Below are 18,896 nucleotides of genomic sequence, written 5' to 3'. Positions count from 1 at the left end.
AAAATTAAACTCGAGATTCTTAAGGAACGAGTGTTAGCCACTGTGTTTCAAATCCTTTCTGAACTAAGGCAGGTAATTCAGTAACACTGTAGACTGACTTCCAGTTTTTCACTAGACTGAGGAATGAAAAAAGGGAAAAATAATATATGACTACGCTAATAAAATCATATCACTTAAAACACATTTTTAGGAAGCTTTTCCAAAAACGTTAAGTGCATTTTTAGAAATAAAAGTCTTGAAGTTTCTTCATGGTATTTATTGGTAATGGAACACAAGAAATTAAAGTCCAATGAAAGGAATAATTGATGCTAGGTGGTTTCAATTTCAGTATGATAAAACAGTAGCTTTTTTTTTTTTTTTTTTTTTTTTTTTTTTTATTTTTTATTTTTTATAAACATATATTTTTTATATACATATATTTTTATCCCCAGGTCTGTGAATCACCAGGTTTACACACTTCACAGCACTCACCAAATCACATACCCTCCCCAATGTCCATAATCCCACCCCCTTCTCCCCAACCCCCTCCCCCCGGCAACCCTCAGTTTGTTTTGTGAGATTAAGAGTCACTTATGGTTTGTCTCCCTCCCAATCCCATCTTGTTTCATTTATTCTTCTACCCACTTAAGCCTCCATGTTGCATCACCACTTCCTCATATCAGGGAGATCATATGATAGTTGTCTTTCTCTGCTTGACTTATTTCGCTAAGCATGATACGCTCTAGTTCCATCCATGTTGTTGCTTTTAATGAAGAAGATCCAATGAATGGTTCATCCAAAGATATTTAGAAATTATGAACTGACTTGTTCAAATCTTTTCTTTGATGTCCAGAGATGCTTGTCATTTTTTTCCTGGTGATACATAATTAATCCATGGCTGATGTTAACATAATCTCTTTGGGTAGAAAGGTTCAACTCTTAAGATAATGAAATTGTATTGAAACATTATTCTACTTCTCACGATAAATGTCTCATTTTCCTTTCTCTTATAGATCTGGATACTAACTTTCCAACAATTCGGATGTTAGCTCTCTTGAGTATTGGATGTCCATTCACTGTAAGACAAATATATAATTACATTAGTAAATTTTTAACTAATATAGCAACACATCATGCTTTTGAAACCATAAAAATCACAGGAAATAAATTACAGTTGTGCTAGAACATTCAAAGGATTTAACTTGCATACATTTCTTTCAGGTGTATCGCACTACATTATATATCATGCCAAGAGACTCAGCAAGAGTTACTGTGAGACCAAACAGCTGAGAGAAAGGATGGCAGAACCTGGATTCCATCAATATATAGCACGCTTGAAATAAATTAGATGCGACATATGTTTGACCATAAGAGCAACAGTATTGATTTTTTTTTGCAATACAATAGACTCAGCTCTGATACTGATATTCAAGTCAATATAAACCACCACTATTCATACAGATTGCTTATACTAGATTCATTTTTAGGTATAAAAAGACTTTCCAAATGAGAAATAAACGCCATAGATTTACTGTGTCCACTATTATGCACAGCACTAATTTACAGATAGGGCAGTGTACTTTTGGCTTTTAAGACCTATTGTTATGAAACAAAAACATAATTGAAAAATCGTTTAAGTTATGAAAAGAACCATGCACATTACTTAAAGGAATTTAATAACTTGATGTGTTGTAAAAGAAGAATCAGGGCATTGTTGCTGTTTTTATGTTTATCTATATCGCCATTAGACATATAGCAAGGCTTATAATAACAAAACTAAATTATACTACATTCATAGTATTTATAAAATAATTAGTAATTATCATTGCAACTGTGATTGTTGACAACTACCAACTGGTGTTCTAATCTAGTACTTGTACAAGATAAGCATGTTAGTTCTAAAGATCAGATCTTAGGAAAAAATGATTTCTTATTGTGATCTTTTTAAAAACTATATACAATACCAACCATACATTTTATCGGACAGAAGATATTTAAAACATAGGCTTTCTCAAAGTAAGTAAAATAGAAAAAAGGGAATATAATGGCCCAAGATCTTGTTCTTATACATTTGTCAGTCAATTCAGATTTAATATTCAACCTTAGTTTCCTTATTTTTGGAATGGGGATAATATCTATCTTCTCTGGTTGTTGAAAGGATGCGAAAAAGATATATGTGTAATCATAATGTGTTAATAATGACTCAACAATTATAACAATATACCATACTAACGCAGGGTGTTAATAATGGGGAATAGGGGAAGGGGGTTGTAAGTGAGAGGGGATATGGGAACATGCTCTACTTTCCACCATTATTTCTGAAAACTTAACTCCTCAAAAAAATAAAGTCTGTTAGTTTAAAAAAGATATGTCTGACACTTCGTAAGTATTTAAGATATAGTTGCTGTATTATTATTATTATTTATATCATGATGTTATAAAGGCTGTATAAAGGTATTTCACTAATAATTGTGTGAGATAATAGAAATATATATATATCTCCCTGATTTTGGGCACAGAACTTCTTAATTTTCTAAGTGATAAGAGGAGCATCTCTTGGTCTACTATTTGGTCTTTGACCCCCTCTCCGACACAAAACCCCTGAAACCCTTCTAAGTTCTCAAGTGATAAGAGCACTAGAAGCATCTTTTGTTCTCATGAGGTGACTCTAAATGAGCTCCTGGAAGAGAGGAAGTCACCGGAAAGAATAAGCCATGATTAGACACTTGGAACTTTCAGTAACCCCCTCTGAGAGAAGGAAGGAAGAGGAGCTGAAAATGGAGTTAATGAAGAATCACACTTACTTCATGAAGCCTCCATAAAAATTCCAGTAGTAGGGCATTCTGAAAGATTCTAGGCTGATGAGCATATCTATACCAGAGAGTGACTATACTCCAACTCCACAGCGACAGAAGCTCCTACATTCAGAATCCTCCCAGACCTTGTCCCATGTACCTCTTCATCTGGCTGTTCAGCTGTGCTCCTTATCAATCCTTTAATAAACTAGTAAACATGAGTGACCCACTGAGTCCTGTGAGCGCTCTAGTACATTAATCAAACCTAAGGAAAGAGTTCTGGGAAACTCCAATTTCTAGCCAAATTGAACATAAGTTGTGGGTCTGGGAGCCTAATACTTACAATGTGCATCTGAAATATGGGGCAGGCTCTTGGGATTGACCCCTTAACTGTGGGATATGATACTTTGTCCAGATAGATGTTGTGAGAATTGAATTAACTAACAGGACATCCAGCAGGTATCCAAGAATAACTTGTTGATGTGGGGGAAAGAAAATCTCACACACTGATGACTAGATTCTTGGTGATCAGAAGTGGGATTGGGAGCAGAATCCTAAATTATATAATCCATTATTTCACAAATATTTCCGTTAAATAAAGAATCATTTAATTTTAGAAAGAATAAAAATATTTTTTATATCTTTATAAAATTTTTTAAAACTTTAAACTTTAAAAACTTTAAAAAATTTTTATATCTTGATATATTTTCAATCTTTCAAAGTAAGTATTCTTGACCTTCATTTTTGTCATATGGCAGAGAACAATCTTTTTGATTAACAAAGTCAAATCTTGAATGAATTATTATATATATTTTAGCTGCATTGCTAAGCTGGCAGAGAAGGAAGAAAATGCAGAGGCCAAAACAAAGTAAAATCAGTAAACTTAGTGGATATTTAACAGCCAAAACCCAGTTCTGTTCTGTTTTGGTTTGGCTTCCTTTGGTTTGGTTCTTTTGGTCTGAGGCTTTCTGCAGAACCCCGGATACCTAAACTTCATTCCACCTTGTGAGGGAAATGGGGACATGAGATAGAGCACAGGGTCCACCCAAAATGAAGAGGAGTTCAGCAGGATACCACAATGGAGGGTTTGGGCCACAGAGGGATATGGTATTAGAGTAGGCAGGATGAGGTGAAGAGAGAGAGAGAGAGGAGGGAAAGGAAGAGAAGGGAGGGGAGGAGAGGGGAGGGGAGGGGAGGAGGGGAGGGGAGGGAAGGGGAGGGGAGAGGAGGAGAGGAGGAGAAGTGAGGGGAGGGGAGAGGAGGAGAGGAGGGGAGGGGAGGGGAGGGGAGGGGAGAGGAGGGGAGAGGAGGGGAGAGGAGGAGAAGTGAGGGGAGGGGAGAGGAGGAGAGGAGGGGAGGGGAGGGGAGAGGAGGGGAGGGGAGGGGAGGAGAGGAGGAGGGAAGGGGAGGGGAGGGGAGGAGAGGAGGGTAGGGTAGGGTAGGGGAGGGGAGGGCAGAACAGGGTATGGAAAGAAAAGGAAGTGAAGGAGAGAGGAGGAAAGGGGAAGACAAAGCAGAGCAGGGTAGTGAAAGAAAGTGGAGGGCTAGGCAGAGGGAGAATGGGGAAGGAAAGGAAAGGACAGGAAGAGAAGGGAAGGGAAAGTGAGGGGAGGGGAGTAGAGTGTTGGGGAGCTGAAGGGAAGAAAAAGGAAAAGAACACTTCAAAGAAAAACAGCAAGGAAACTTTCTTATCTCTTTGAGACTGGGTAAATAGAGCAGAACCCCAAACCTGGCTCTGGTGTGATGTTCCAGTTCATATCACCTGTGCGTCCAAAAATATTTCAATAAATTTAGAGTGTGCTGGGCTCCAAGAACAAATAAAAACCTCTATGGAAGAAAGCAACTTCATCCAAGGCTTTTAAAATATGTCACAAAAGCATATTTATTAAATACCTATATGTTACAATGCTGTTTTAAAAGGAAAAGCAGATTACAAAGCAGCATCTACAATAGGATCACAGGTTTTTAAAAACATATATATGCAAAGGAAAACACCCATAATATTAAATAGCAGAATATTAATAGTGAGTGGAATTAAAACTTAGCTTTAGTTCTTTTACCCATATTCTCAACAGTAGATACTACCTATGTAAATGTAACAATTTTAGAGATTTTTCAAGTTTCTAGATTGGAATATATGGTAGAAAGTCATTTTTACTATAGCTAATGAATAAATAATCAGAAGTTTTAGATATACTTGTTTATACTTCAATAATTTAAAGAAATGATTTTACATTGAAAAAGTATTCAAATTAAAAAGCTAATATGCTAAAATATGCGTTTTGTAGCCTGCATTTTTCAGAAAAGAATATTAAAATTTTCTCAAATATTCAAAATATGTGTTGTCCTCTGTTTTTATTGTTGTTGTTTAACCACCTCCAGACTCTCATGCTCACAAGTCTATTCCATTATTTCTCATATAGCCTCTCTGATCTCTTCAAGGTTATGTATTATTCTACACTATTGGCTACTTCTTGTGAATGCTTCAAAATGAATCTTTGTAAAGCAACATGGAAAGAAATGAATGTGGATTGTGTAAAAAGTAAAATATACATTTAGGTCTCTGAGTATCCATGGAGCCCAATTTGCACAGGGTCATGCAAAGTGCTAGGAGGTGATGTAGAGGGCACCAGCTAAGACCTTTCTGAGTCTCCATTTCCTAAGCCACAAACAAGCCAAAACCAATAAACAAACAAAACCACCCTGCAATCATTATGTTACTCAAAGAGATTTAGTTAGGAAAAACAAACAAACCAAAAAAGCAACTACATAAGTTGGTATCATGGTCCTGTCTGCCAGAAGATTATCGTAGTTAATATATAGCAAAAATATCCTAGATGACAAATAATTAAGGACATATTTAAGTAGTTACACTTTATGCTAGTATACAGCAGGGGTCCAAGTGTGAAAGTGTATTTTGTGCACCTTAGGATTTCAAACAGGAGTATGTCCAAAAGACTGGCAGAACAAATCCTCTATGGTCAGCTTTGCAAAGAAAGACCAAGAAATCCTCTTGGGGGAAAAACTCTTAATACGAGAGTTAGCTGAGTGTTTTCATCTTGATGGAATAAGACAGTGGCAATTGCTTGGGATGGGTGTATTTACATAATCTGAATTGCCTCTTGCTAAAATGATTTTGCTTTGACTCTCCGTTCTCCTGGTCCCTCTCCTGCTCCCACCCCCACTGCATGAGGAGATTCTCCTCAACAACTTTTGTGAGAAAGGCTCCGGTGAGAAAATGGCAGCTGAAAAACTGGTTTTCTTACACCATGTCCTGAGGTGTTGTGAGCATAGGGCACTCACTAGTGCTGAGAGGGAAGGAACAGTGGTACAAAGTTCAGGAGAGAAGCTTTCTCCTTCAGCCTGTTGGAATCACTGCAGCATGGTCTATGTAGGTGCTGCTGGCAAGGGCAGCAGCAGGACACCTTCAGCAGGCTTCTGGCACTGCAGACTGACCACAGAAGGGGGAACGCTATGTTGCATTCCACCTAGGATGGCATATTTATGAGCAAATCTGAGATATCCTCAAAATAACCACAGTTATGGGGAACATCTTTAAAGAAACTAGAGGTTGCATAAGAATAGGTAGATAATTCTGTGTGCTAATACTTTCGTACATAGTATTTTGTAGATGGGTACCTACATATACATACGTGTGCCTATACATAGCTGGATATTACTTTAAAATAGTAAAGGTTTGCTTCTGACTCTTCACCACTCCTAGCTCCTGGCTCTGCCATTACAGGCAATAGTGATGGCTTCTTTGAGGGTGACTGAAAATAAATAACCTCGCTTCTGACACGTATCAATTTTGAAACAAGGAAAAAATTATAAATAGCTACTAAACATTCCATTCTTGAGTTTTTGAACAGTCAGCATCCTCTTTGTAATCTTTAAGGATGGAAAACATATAGCTATTTACTAAGCATATCTATTTAAAACAAGGTGAGTAATTTTGCAACATTCTATACATGCACTGCCCAATAGCAGAAACATCCTAGAACAAAGAAGACAATGACATTTCAAGGAGGAGATTTTAAAGCAAAAAGCAAAAACAATACTTTCAAAAGCAAGGCTTCCACTTAGAAGCCTTTGCTCAAAATATATAGCTTTGGGGAGACCCAAGACACCAGAATGTGAAGAACTTAGCACATGGAGACTTTTCCAACTTACAGAGAACAGGAATCGCACTAACAAACAGGTGGAAACAACAAAAATTGATGCTCTAACCCTAACCCCTTGCACCTTACCCTGGGGAAAAGCAGAAAGGGAAATCTCAAAGACCAAAAGCACATACAGTTTGTGGAAAGATTTAGAGTAAAGGAGTTTTGTTGAGGGGCTGCAATCCTTTTAAAAAAAATCAAGTGGCCAATATGGCACTGTGAACAGGAGCTCTGGGGAGGGTTTAGACAATGGTAGAGCAGCCTTACAGGAACTGCAGCCCAATGTGGCATGAGAAGAGCTACTGAGATTGCTGAGATTCCCACGTGGGCATGGGGCTTTTGAGAAGGCTGGCTGGCTGAAGGAGGTAGAGGTCAGGACAGGGACGGGGAACCAAGTATAAGTACTTCTCTCCTGGAGTTATGGCAGAGACTGAGGCCAGGTGCCACTGAATGATTCCCAAGGTCCAGCTGGCATTAGTTAGACTTCAGAAGGCCGTCAAAGAGAAGAGATCACACCGAGGATATCTCTCACAAGATGAAAGGAAATGGAGAGCAGCCCTGCTCTAAGTGGGGGTCTGGTACAGAATAAGAAAGAATCAAGGACACAATTCGATGGTATATATAAGCAATAAGAGCAACATAAAAACATGAAAGTTAGAGCTGTTGCTTATAGAATACTAATTTGAAATCAGTCTGATTACTAACAGGGAAATCTTTTCTATGTGGAAGACTTGAGTATGAAACTCTACTTACTGTGCAATCCGAAAATATGAGTTTCATCAAAATCGGTATCAACTCACTGAAGGGGGAGAGGGAAAATGAGCTGACCTAAGTAACTTGAGAAAACAATGTTTTGACTGGAAACTGAAGGATAATGACAAAATGCAAATGGGTAGATGTAGATGGATACATACAGTAATATTATAACTATGTTTACAAACTTGACTTAGTATTCATATCCTGTCTCCTAGAACTGTCTACTGAGGGATCCTGGAAACTGTAGCAACAATGAACATATCTAGTGCCCAGATTTTGGTTTCTAAGATTATTCTCCAATAAAAGGAACCAAGAGTTGAGGTGCCTAGGTGACTCAGTCGGTTAAGCATCCGACTCTTGATTTCAACTCAGGTGATGATCTCACTATTGTGAGATGGAGCCCCGTGTTGGGCTCCGAGCTCGGTGTGGAAACTGCTTAAGATTCTCTCTCTCTCCCTCTGTCCCTCCCTGTTCTCTCTCCACCACCCACCTCCCCCCACACACCAAAATAAAGGAACCAAGAGTTCTTGGAGAATGGCTATTTCCAGGGCTAGGGCAGGAACAATACAAAATGAGTCCGTAGAATCTTTTAATGCCAGAAAGTAAGGAAGTGCTGAGAAAACAAAAACACTGGGGGTATTTCAAAGGGACGCAGGAACCAACATGAAAAACCACTTCATGTCTAAAACTGGAACAATTTGAACAACAACAACAAAAAAAAATGTTTTTTAGACTATAACTCAAAGTATAAAAGAAATATACATGACTACATGTAAATAAATGATTGAATAAATAGGTGGGGGAGAAAAAGTCTTTGTTATGTAACAGTTCTTCATAAGTTATGTAGATATCCCCACTTTCCAGAGGGAATTTCATGCCTCACCCACCCCTCCTTGACTGTGAGCTGAATTTAGTTAGGGGATTTCAGAAAATAGATTGCAGAAAGTGGGTGGTGTGTACGTAACTAATAGTGACTGAAGAAACCTGGCAAACACTACCTTGCCCAGTTGATCAAGGTTTACAAGACCAGGTTAAAAAGTCATAAAATTGGTTCCATGTTCCTGCTAATATGATGTGATGAGAAGGGTACTTCACCTCTGTGATATTCTTTCAAAAACATATAGCCTCAGCATTTAAAAAGCAATAATAATGACCATGAGAATAACAGCTTCCATCTAATGTACAATTATTCTTTTCCAGGCATTGTTTTGAGTGCTTTACTTATATTACCTCTGTTTATCTTTCTACCAATACCAGATGTTATCACTATTACTATAAGAAATTACGACTCATAATACTAACATGTCTTATTGGGCTATAGGTAATTTTTGATCCACATATGAATTGCAGAATCTTTTATAACTTACTGGAAACCGTAGCATTATTTAAATCACTCATTTTTAAAACAGGTCTATGTTACATTTTATTATTGTCTTTTTTTTTAAAGATTTTATTTATTTATTTGACAGAAAGTGATAGAGAGAGAGATCACAAGTAGGCAGAGAGGCAGGCAGAGAGAGGGAAGCAGGCTCCCCACTGAGCCCGATGTGGGGCTCAATCACAGGACCCTTAGATCACGACCTGAGCTGAGGCAGAGGCTTTACCCACTGAGCCACCCACCCACTGACCCTATTGTTTGTCTTTTTAAAAAAGATTTATTTACTTATTTATTTACTGGGCAGAGGCGAACAAAATCCTAACCAGACTCTGCACTGACCGCAAGAGCTGGATACAGGGCTTGATCTCATGATCATGAGATTGTGACCTGGGTGGAAACCCGGAGTTGGATGCTTAACCAACTGCACCACCCAGGCACCCCTGTTGCCTGCCTATTTATGTGTTTGTCCTTTATCTTCAAAATATCAGTAATTCAGTTCTTTGTGTCACTGTATTAATCTCCTAAGAGAGGTCTTGTAAATTAACTAGCATTCAGTAATTTTGATAATGCTTATTTTTGTTTTACAAAAATGACATCATATTATGCATATTTTGCTTTCTTCACTCAAGAAAAATTCATGGAAATCTCTCCAACCTAACTAGTATAGCTCTAATTCATTATTTTACGTTGTGCATAGTATTCTGTAATAAGAATGTACCAAAACATTGCTTTATGGATTAGTGTTTACTTTGTTCCTCAGTTTTCCCTAATAAAAAATGCTTAAAATAAGCATGTTTGTTTACTTAGCAGTGCTTTCATTTCCCTGTGATAGATTCACCAAAATATAATGCACTCAAATGTATAAATATTTTTAGTTTTTTAAAAAAATTTTATTTACTTGAAGGAGAGAAAGCATGAAAGGGGAGAGGGTCAGAGGGAGAAGCAGACTCCCTGCTGAGCAGGGAGCCTGATGTGGGACTCAATCCCAGGACTCCAGGATCATGACCTGAGCTGAAGGCAGTTGCTTAACCAACTGAACCACCCAGGCACCCTAAATATTTTTAATTTTAATTGCTATTGCCCACATGCTTTCTAAAATGTTATGAAATTCATTTCTACCAGCAACGTGTGACATTACTTCTTTGCTCACAACCTAGCCAGCAACAGCAGTTATTCTTTTATTTCACTTTAACTGTGGCCAGTCCAAAAGCTGCTAATCCACTGAGTCTCTTCATTTACTAGCGACTTGGAGCAACTTTGCATATATTCGATGGCTGTTGGATTTTTCATGAATGGTTTCTCTACATCTTTGGTCTATTTTGCTCTTAGATTATCTTCTTTTTATGATTTACTTAATAATTTGAGAGAAAGTGTGTGCGCACAGGCATCTCCATACATGTCGGGGGAAGGGCAGATGGAGACACTCGAAGCGAACTCCACACTGAGCACAGAGCCTGACCCGGGGGCTCAATCCCATGATCCATGCGATCACCACCCCAGTCAAAACCAAGAGTCAGCTGCTCAATCTACAGAACCACCCAAGCACCCAAGATTGTCCTCATGCTCAGTTTTAAAAAGCTCATCATAATAAACCTCTTCTAAAATGCAATCCCACTCTAAATCAATAGTTTAAATAGATTTGTTTATGGTTATTTTTTCATAAAAATTTTTGAAATTAAAAAAAAAGAAACAAATTTATTTTCCTTCTGTTTTATATTTTTTATTGAATATCTTTCCTGCTCCTAGCTTGAATATGTAGTTCTCCAGATTTCCTTGAAGTTTGGTTAACTGACTAATTGATTGATTTAGACTTATTGTTAAATTTTCTCAATTGTTTCTTTTAGTATCTATTGATAATATCATACAATTTCTTTCCCTAAAAGTATTTATATAAACAACTATGGGAATAGAATTCTGAATTCTTAATATGGTGTCATCCTTATAGTTGGAACAGAATGTGTTTGGACTTAGTGTATTATCCTTTAAGAGACGACTGGGACAACTTCCTTCTCTCCAAGTACTCAGTGGTGATAACTGCTAAGACAAAGTATGCCAACCACTTCCACCTTCAGAAACATTCTTTGGATCTTTCAGGCCCAATTATAAGAAATCCACTCTCAGTAAGAACCCTTCAGCCAGGTTCATACAATAGTGGCCAGGACTGTTTCCATTACCTGGATCTCATCCTCTGCCCAGTGGCGACGTGATAATAGCTTTGAAGCAAAGACATGAGAGATGAAAATATAAAAGCAATTTTAGAGTTTTCAATTGGAAATTCTTTGTCATATTTTCTTGAGGTGATAGAAAAAGACAAAGTAATAAAAGCCAAAGACTATACAATCTTGTAAAAGACACAAATAACAAATTTCTCTGAACCAGGGTAGAATATTTTTTCCACAGGAGTCATGGTAGGGAATCAAGGCAAGAGCTTAATATTCTAAATAACATGAGATTAGCATAAGGAAGAGTCCTATCTAGAAAACATGTTTTAAAACCTAGAAAAAAATGTGTGCAAATGCATTTTACCCTAGATATTTTCCATAACTTAATCATCATTTGTTTTCCATCTCCTTATCAAAAGGAGTGTCCCCATCCTGAGTGGCCACCACCAGCCAACAATCTTTAGGAGGCTGCAAGGCTCCTCAGAGTCCCTCCCCTCCTGCCCTGGCTGCAGCAAGTAGAAGCAAGGTGGGTTCTTTTATATCAAAACAGCAAAACACCAAACAAGAAGTTAGGAGAACCCTACTTTTTACTAACTAAGCCACACACAAGCCTTTCTGACATCCTGTAACCATGCCCTTGCACCAAGTTGAAAATAAACTCCAACCAGCCAGCAAAACAAAACAAAAGCAAACAAAAAACAAAAGTGGTATGGTATTACTATAATAACAGATGAGAAAATATTCAAAGTGTTTCATTGCTCATTTTAGTCTACATTGGGACAATAGCAGAGTGAAGATTCAAATCGCCCAATTGCCTCTGAGAAGAAACAATTACAATAAAATTAAAGTTTCCCAATATCTGTGCACAATGGAAAAGAGCAAAGAAGTTTCAAACCATGTGTGCTATAATCTATTGCACTCTAATTGAAATCCAATTGATCTTAACAGGATTTAGATAAGGACATTTAATGGACAAACTTTTCAAAGCAGGATGGTCAATATCTCACCTAGAAGTGATAAAAAATTCTTGTGACATTTTTAGTACAGAAGTAAGAGCATGAACTTTGGGATCAGAAAGACTAAAATTAAAATACTGGCACTTTTAACTTAGCACTTTGTGATCTTAAGAAAGATGAGTTTGCATTTCTTTATCTGTAAAATGGAGATAACAGTACCTACTTCAGAGAAATAGTATAGGAATTTAATAAGAAAATATACACAAACACTTGATTTAGAATTGAATGTATCATAATTTCTTAAATTGTATCTGTTAGTATCCCCTTCTCTTTTTTGTCCTCCTCCACTGAAATGGAGATTAGTTTATCACCATCTTCCCTACTATCTACTTATATATCTATTTATTTATTTACTTATTGGTTATTTTGTTGTTGTTTTTAATAGTGTGCATGCTATGTGAATGCTATTTCCAGACAAGCTAGCAACCTTTTTCCGATGGACCACCATATTGTTTCCTCTAACCTTTTCCTATAGACATATTCTGTATTTACCACTGATGTTCCTAAATTCTGATGTGAAAACCATGTAAAATAATAATTCTTCCTCCTTTCCTAATTGGTTTTCTTTTTTTTTAATTAATTAATTAATTAATTAATTTATTTATTTACTAATTGGTTTTCAGCACACAATGCTACATCTTCCACCCACATACATCATCCAATTAAATACTGAGGAATATAAATTCTTCATTTTGTTCAGTCTTCTTAGATAAATAAGATAAACCTATCTGGTGTTTCAAGAGGTCTTACAAAACAATCCAATCTTCCTGCCCCTCTACCTCTCCCTTCTAATATGGGCATGACACTAGAAATCTTAAGACTCCATCTGATGGAGTGCTTCAAACTTCCTTCTCCCAGACCTTAAAGATAGACAATGACACGTTCTGAGTAAGCATATTTACTGACAATAAAATCCCTTTCCATATAGGATCTATATCTGTGAAAAGGCTTAGAATTGGGTATGTTCACAGAATAAATATGCTCACAGTTATATTTTACCACTAGATGTCACTCTGTCACATCGAAGCAAATGTGGGGCCACTTCCTACTACCAAAATGCACTGCAATCTAGGCACTTGTCCCTCGCCTGAGAAATAGCTAATTGTAACATTGACTTTGCCGCACTAGAAGCAAATAATAAAAAGTAATCTACAGTGTAAGATCAAGGTGGGCTCTATGTATCCTCTGATGAGGACAGAATACCCTTATCTCCGTCAACCACAACCTCATGTTATAAGTCTTCACTTCCAAAGGGCTAAGGCACACCTGCAGTATTTCTGTCTCCAAGAGAATTCAGCTTTCCAAGCTCCATCATGCCAGGGCTTGATGGAACCACTTCTTGTATTCCCTTGTATTGTGTTGGTATCACTAGCAACAACTCATATGGGTTTCCAATTTTATAATGAAAACCAAGATTAGTCAATATACCCCAGTACCACATAAAGCTGCTATGCAAACATGATCCAACTGTCCCTCATTCTCTAAGATTCATTCTACTATTGCTGACAAACCATGGAAACTAATTTTCAGCCTGAGAATCGAACAACTATTCCTCAGTAAGCCCACCGCAGAAAGAATTGTGTGGAACTGAACTGGACAAACCCCAATTCTAATCCTTCTAGATTCACACTTAGCATTTTTGCTTCCAAAGATGGCTATGCCCAGATATTTAACATGTTCTACCCATGACCAGTCTTTTTCTCCATTTGTTACTTCTCATGAATTTCTCAAAAATTTTTTTAATTATAGTTAGCCTGAACAAAGACCCCTGAACATAATATTTTTTTTTTTTGAAAAGAAGAATTTTTAAGTCTTTCAGAAACTAAGTCTCCATTGAGACTTGGTTAAAACTCATGTCCCATCGGAAATTTAATAAAGTACTTCTTTAGATTTCCTCAATTTAGGAAATTTATATGGTGCTAAATAGATTTGCTTTCAGGAATATCTTGTCTTGAGCATTCTAAACAAAATTGTAATTGGCAAAAATTCAGTTTTCTTGATATCCTTTTCCTTTATGCTATCCTTTTATCAGAAAAATAAAAATGGTGAAAGGTTTTCTCGGCTCAAGTACAAAGTAATTTTAATGCTGAGCAACAAGTTGGATTTAAAATTCTAGGTTATAGATCCCACAGTGTAACTCAAATATAAGTCAGGCATCGGCATGATTTCATATCTGACATGAGATATATGGCATAATCCAAGGTAATGATGGAGAATTCCATTTTACTCAGTCTCATAATAAAAATGCCCCAAATGTAGGTTCTTAAGATTATTTTAAAGTAATCTTTGGACATCTTTTTTGACAGTCAATACTTTTGCACATCCATCTGAAACTCCCTTTAAAAATATTCTCTCTCGGGGTGCCTGGGTGGCTCAGTCAGTTGAGTGTCCAACTTTTGGTTTTGGCTCAGGTCATGATCCCAGGTACTGGGATGGAGCCCCACATCAGGCTCTGCTCTGCACTAAGTGCAGAGTCTGCTTGTTCTGCTCCTTCCCCTCTGCTCCTACCCCACTCCCACTCATGCATGTATGTGCCCACTCTTTCTTTCTCTCTCTCAAATAAATAAATGAATTCTTAAAAACCTATTCTCTCTTTGTTTGTTTCTCTACTCATCAGTGCTCCCCAACACCAATCCTATGAATCTTTTTGGTCACTATCCTCAAAATGTAACTACATATGGCAACTGCCAAAAAATCTATACTTTGTCTCTCTTTTATCTAAACTTCAATGAGTGTCCCCATGGTTATGATCCTTCCCTATTTCTCTTCTTCAATTCCCATGCTGTTAATGTGTCTATGCTCCTGAAACACTGCCTGTACCTTACAACTCTACCTTCTTCATGTATGTCTCTGGAAAGGCATTTTTCTTCTACTATGATTGATTTTTTAGACAATAATCAACCACTCTCTTCAATTCCAGAGAATAAATACTCTAACACTACAACTGCTAATATTTTAATGGTTGTATAGATAAGGAAACCCAGGCTTAGAGGGACTAAGTAATTGCCCAATTAAGAGGTAGACTGTGAATGAATATTCAAGTCAACATTACTCTAGATTTTCATTTAGACAGGCAGCATTAAATGGTGGTTGTGAAGACCAATTCTGGGCCACAATGTCTGGGCTGGAATCATCAATCAGCAGCTTACTATCATTATGGCCTTGAAAGAATCTCTATATGCCTCATTTTTTACATCCCTGGTCAGGGATAATCAACAGGTTGCTATTTATAGTTGTTGTGATGATTAAATGAGTAAATACATGAGCAAAACACACATAGTAGATTAGTTAAATGAGTAAAAAACACAATGAATACTAAATTATTATTATTAACCACTATACTGTCTTGTTTTTCAAATTCAAAATAAATAAATAAATGTAAATTTATTAGGCTAGATGATATAAATGACTAGTCTACAATTCGGATTATAAATAGGGAGAAAACGTGGCTTATTTACCAAAGGAATAATTCACTAACTTGACTCTCCATGTCAGATACTTTAGTAGTTAAACCCACAATCCAAGTTTGAAATATGTAACAGATGCTTAATGGTGATAATGATGATGCTGATAGCAATAATTGTTAATGTTTATTAAGAATTTGGGGGCACTAGGTGCTTATTTGACACTATGGTAAGTACTTTAATCATCCTTACAAATGTGGAAGTTGAAGTTAACAGGTTGAGTAACTTGTTCAAGATCAAGAAGGTAATATCAAAGTTTGGGCTTCAACCCATTAAAGTCATTATGGAGTTTACAGAGCCTAAAGCTCACAATCAAAATAAAATTATAGACTACAAAAATTTTCAAATAAATATGTTTCAATTATTTGTAAGTCTAATTATATTTCTTTGGTTTATTTTTACATTGTATTACATTTGATTTTCCAATCTAAAGTTGTACTGTTGGCTACAGAGTCATATAATCTGTTACTGATAATGAGCTTTGAGTACAAAAAAATTATTTAATATAAAATGTTCCCTGAATCTTAGAGTAAAAAGAACCCCAGATGATGTACCCACTAAACCTATGGGCATGGGGAATATGTATAAATTTCAATGAACTTTTACCAAGAACTCTTTAGGTGGCCCCGTCCAGAATGAAAAAGCCATAACCCAGAAAGGTTAGTAAGTCATACAGACAGTAAATGGCAAAATGGAAATTTGAATGCAGGTTGGTTTTTCTGATCACAAAGTAATTTCCCTGCAATCGAATAGTCTTCCAAAGGAGGTATTGTGGCTTAAATTAGCCAGTTATTATTTCAATTTTTATATACAAACCTAACTTTAATAAAATAGTAATACCCTCGAATGCATCTTTTTTCTTGATTGATTCTATTGTCACAGTTCCCTGTTTTGAGAGACAAAATTAGTAAATTTTATACTACTAGAATTGAGAATTTTTTATAATTCAGCATCTACTGTATTGGTAGTAAAAAAATTTACATGTTATCCATCAGATCATATCTGGATAGCATATGAATATTGTGTACCAGTCTAGGCAGTTTCATGCCTGAGACTCTAATGCAATCTGTGTCTATAAGATACAATAAGCAGGATAGATTTATTCTGTTTCTTCTTAGAAGGGCTACAAAAACAAAAACTTTGTGTTAAACCTTCAGAAAGAAAATGTTGACTAGACTGATAATGTGAAAACAAATTCAATAATTAAATGTAAGATGTTTTCAAAGATACCCTGGATCTTATTTTGTGTCAGAAACTGTTCAAAGCACTTTTTGTGTACTGTGTAATTTATTTCTTATCACAACTCTATGGGATAGGTATCATGATAATCTCAATCTTACACAGGAGGAAACGGAGGCACAGAAATTTTAAGTAAATTTCCCAGTCACGGGTTAGTAAATCTTATTTCTGTACTTCAAACACAAGCAGTGGAGGTGAGGTGACTGACTCCAATACACAAGAACAACAGTATCAGTAGTAACAACAATGGCGCCCCCTCAAACAGGGGAGCCTGGGTGGCTCAGTTGGTTAAGTGACTGCTTTGGCTTGGGTCATGATCCCAGGGTCCTGGGATCAAGCCCCACATCAGGCTTCCTGCTCACTGAGGAGCCTGCTTCTCCCTCTCCCTCTGCTGTTCTGCCTGCTTGTGCTCTCTTGCTCTTTCTGTCAAATGAATACAAAAATAAAATATTTTATATTTAGATCAACTTGATATAAAAATCTTATTTCTGACGTGTCCTTGAAACAAGACTCTGGGTGTTATCTTCTACCAATTAGCTAAACTTTCACAGGATTTAGAAGGAGAAAGAGATACAGAGATTTTTCACCTTTCTTCTAGCAGATTAAAAAAAAAAAAAAAAAAAAAAAAGTGGCTTCATTCCACTGCAGTATTCCAAAGACTATTATTTAGATTCCTGAGAAACTAGAAGAATCTGGAACAGCAACAGCAATCCCCCTATTTGCACGTCCTGATTTCTGGATCCGCTATTGGGTGTTTCTGGATTCATAACTCCAGCAGCAACTGCCCAGGTGGTAGCTTCCACGGTGGGTCAGGTCTTTGTTGCTCTGAGAGGCAATCTTAGAAATCCAAACTAAAATCCATCCCTTTACTCTCCAAAGGTCTTTGTTAAGTACTTAATTTATTGTATCAAATCCATTTCTTCTTAAAACATCTGGTGTGCTTTTCATTCCCTCTGCTGAGGCTTGACTGATAGAGTAGTCATTGTATACAGTATTCACTGAACTGTATGATTGCTCTCTGGAGCAGTTCTTAGAACTGTGGTGCTATGTCCCTTACACTGTAGTCTTTTCATGCATCCGTGTCCTTCCCCCTCACCCCATCCTCCTTTCCTTCATAACCCTGTCCATTCACTACTTCTAAACCATTTACAAAAACCCTGTGATAGTCAGACCTAATATATGCTTTGCTTCCAGTTCAGGAATATTAATATCATTTTGAAAGAAAAAGAAAATTCAGAAAATAGAACATTCAAAACCAAATAGATTTTATTCGTTTTAAGCCACTTCAAACAATGATGTTTCTAGGGTGCCTGGGCGGCACAGTCAGTTTAATGTCTGACTCTTGGTTTTCCGCTCACGTGGTGATAGAGGGGTCATGAGATCCATGCACCCATGCAGCTCCATGGTAAGTGCAGAGTCTGCTTGGGACTCTCTCACCTTTCCTCCTCTGCCTCCCCACCTCCCTCCCCTCTCACCATCAGATAAATAAATCAATGTTTTTTAAAAACACCATGATGTTTCTGATGAAAGGAATTGTTGTTGTTGTTGTTTACAGGTTTGTTTTCTCTCCTCTGGTGTATTTAAACTGGGAAATATGTCCTGGTACCTAGCTCCCATCTCCTGCCACTTTTCATCATTGGTACAACACCTTTTGCTGCTGCAATTGTTACTGCTTCACCCTTGTCCTGAAAATTGTTTCAAAAAAGATTGTAGAGGGACCCCTGGGTGTTTCAGTTAGCTAAGCATCTGCCTTTGGCTCAGGTCATGATCCCAGAGCCCTGGGATCAAGCCTTCAGGTAGGCTTCCTGCTCAGTAGGGAACCTGCTTCTCCATCTCCCTTGCCTCTCTCTCCTGCTCTCTCTCCCCCAAAATAAAATCTTAAAAAAAAAAAAAATTGTAGGTACTGTACTTGATGCTCAGTGTTTGCCACAAATAAAAATGTCT

General features: G+C 37.1%; 1 protein-coding gene across 1 annotated transcript in view; it reads right to left on the bottom strand.

Moving 5' to 3' along the window:
* Positions 1-744: 744 nt before the first annotated feature.
* The window catches only part of IQCM (IQ motif containing M), a 430,351-nt gene continuing 412,199 nt past the window's right edge, over positions 745-18,896 (bottom strand). Inside the window, exon 15 of the mRNA XM_059165439.1 lies at positions 745-1,055. Coding sequence (XP_059021422.1) covers positions 958-1,055 — 98 coding nt within the window. The 3' untranslated portion in view covers positions 745-957. The remainder of the gene's footprint in view (positions 1,056-18,896) is intronic.

The sequence above is a fragment of the Mustela lutreola genome, chromosome 1 (assembly GCF_030435805.1).
Source record: "Mustela lutreola isolate mMusLut2 chromosome 1, mMusLut2.pri, whole genome shotgun sequence".
NCBI lineage: Eukaryota > Metazoa > Chordata > Mammalia > Carnivora > Mustelidae > Mustela > Mustela lutreola.
The sequence above is the reverse complement of the archived record's forward strand: the minus strand, read 5'-3'. Positions and strand labels throughout refer to the sequence as shown.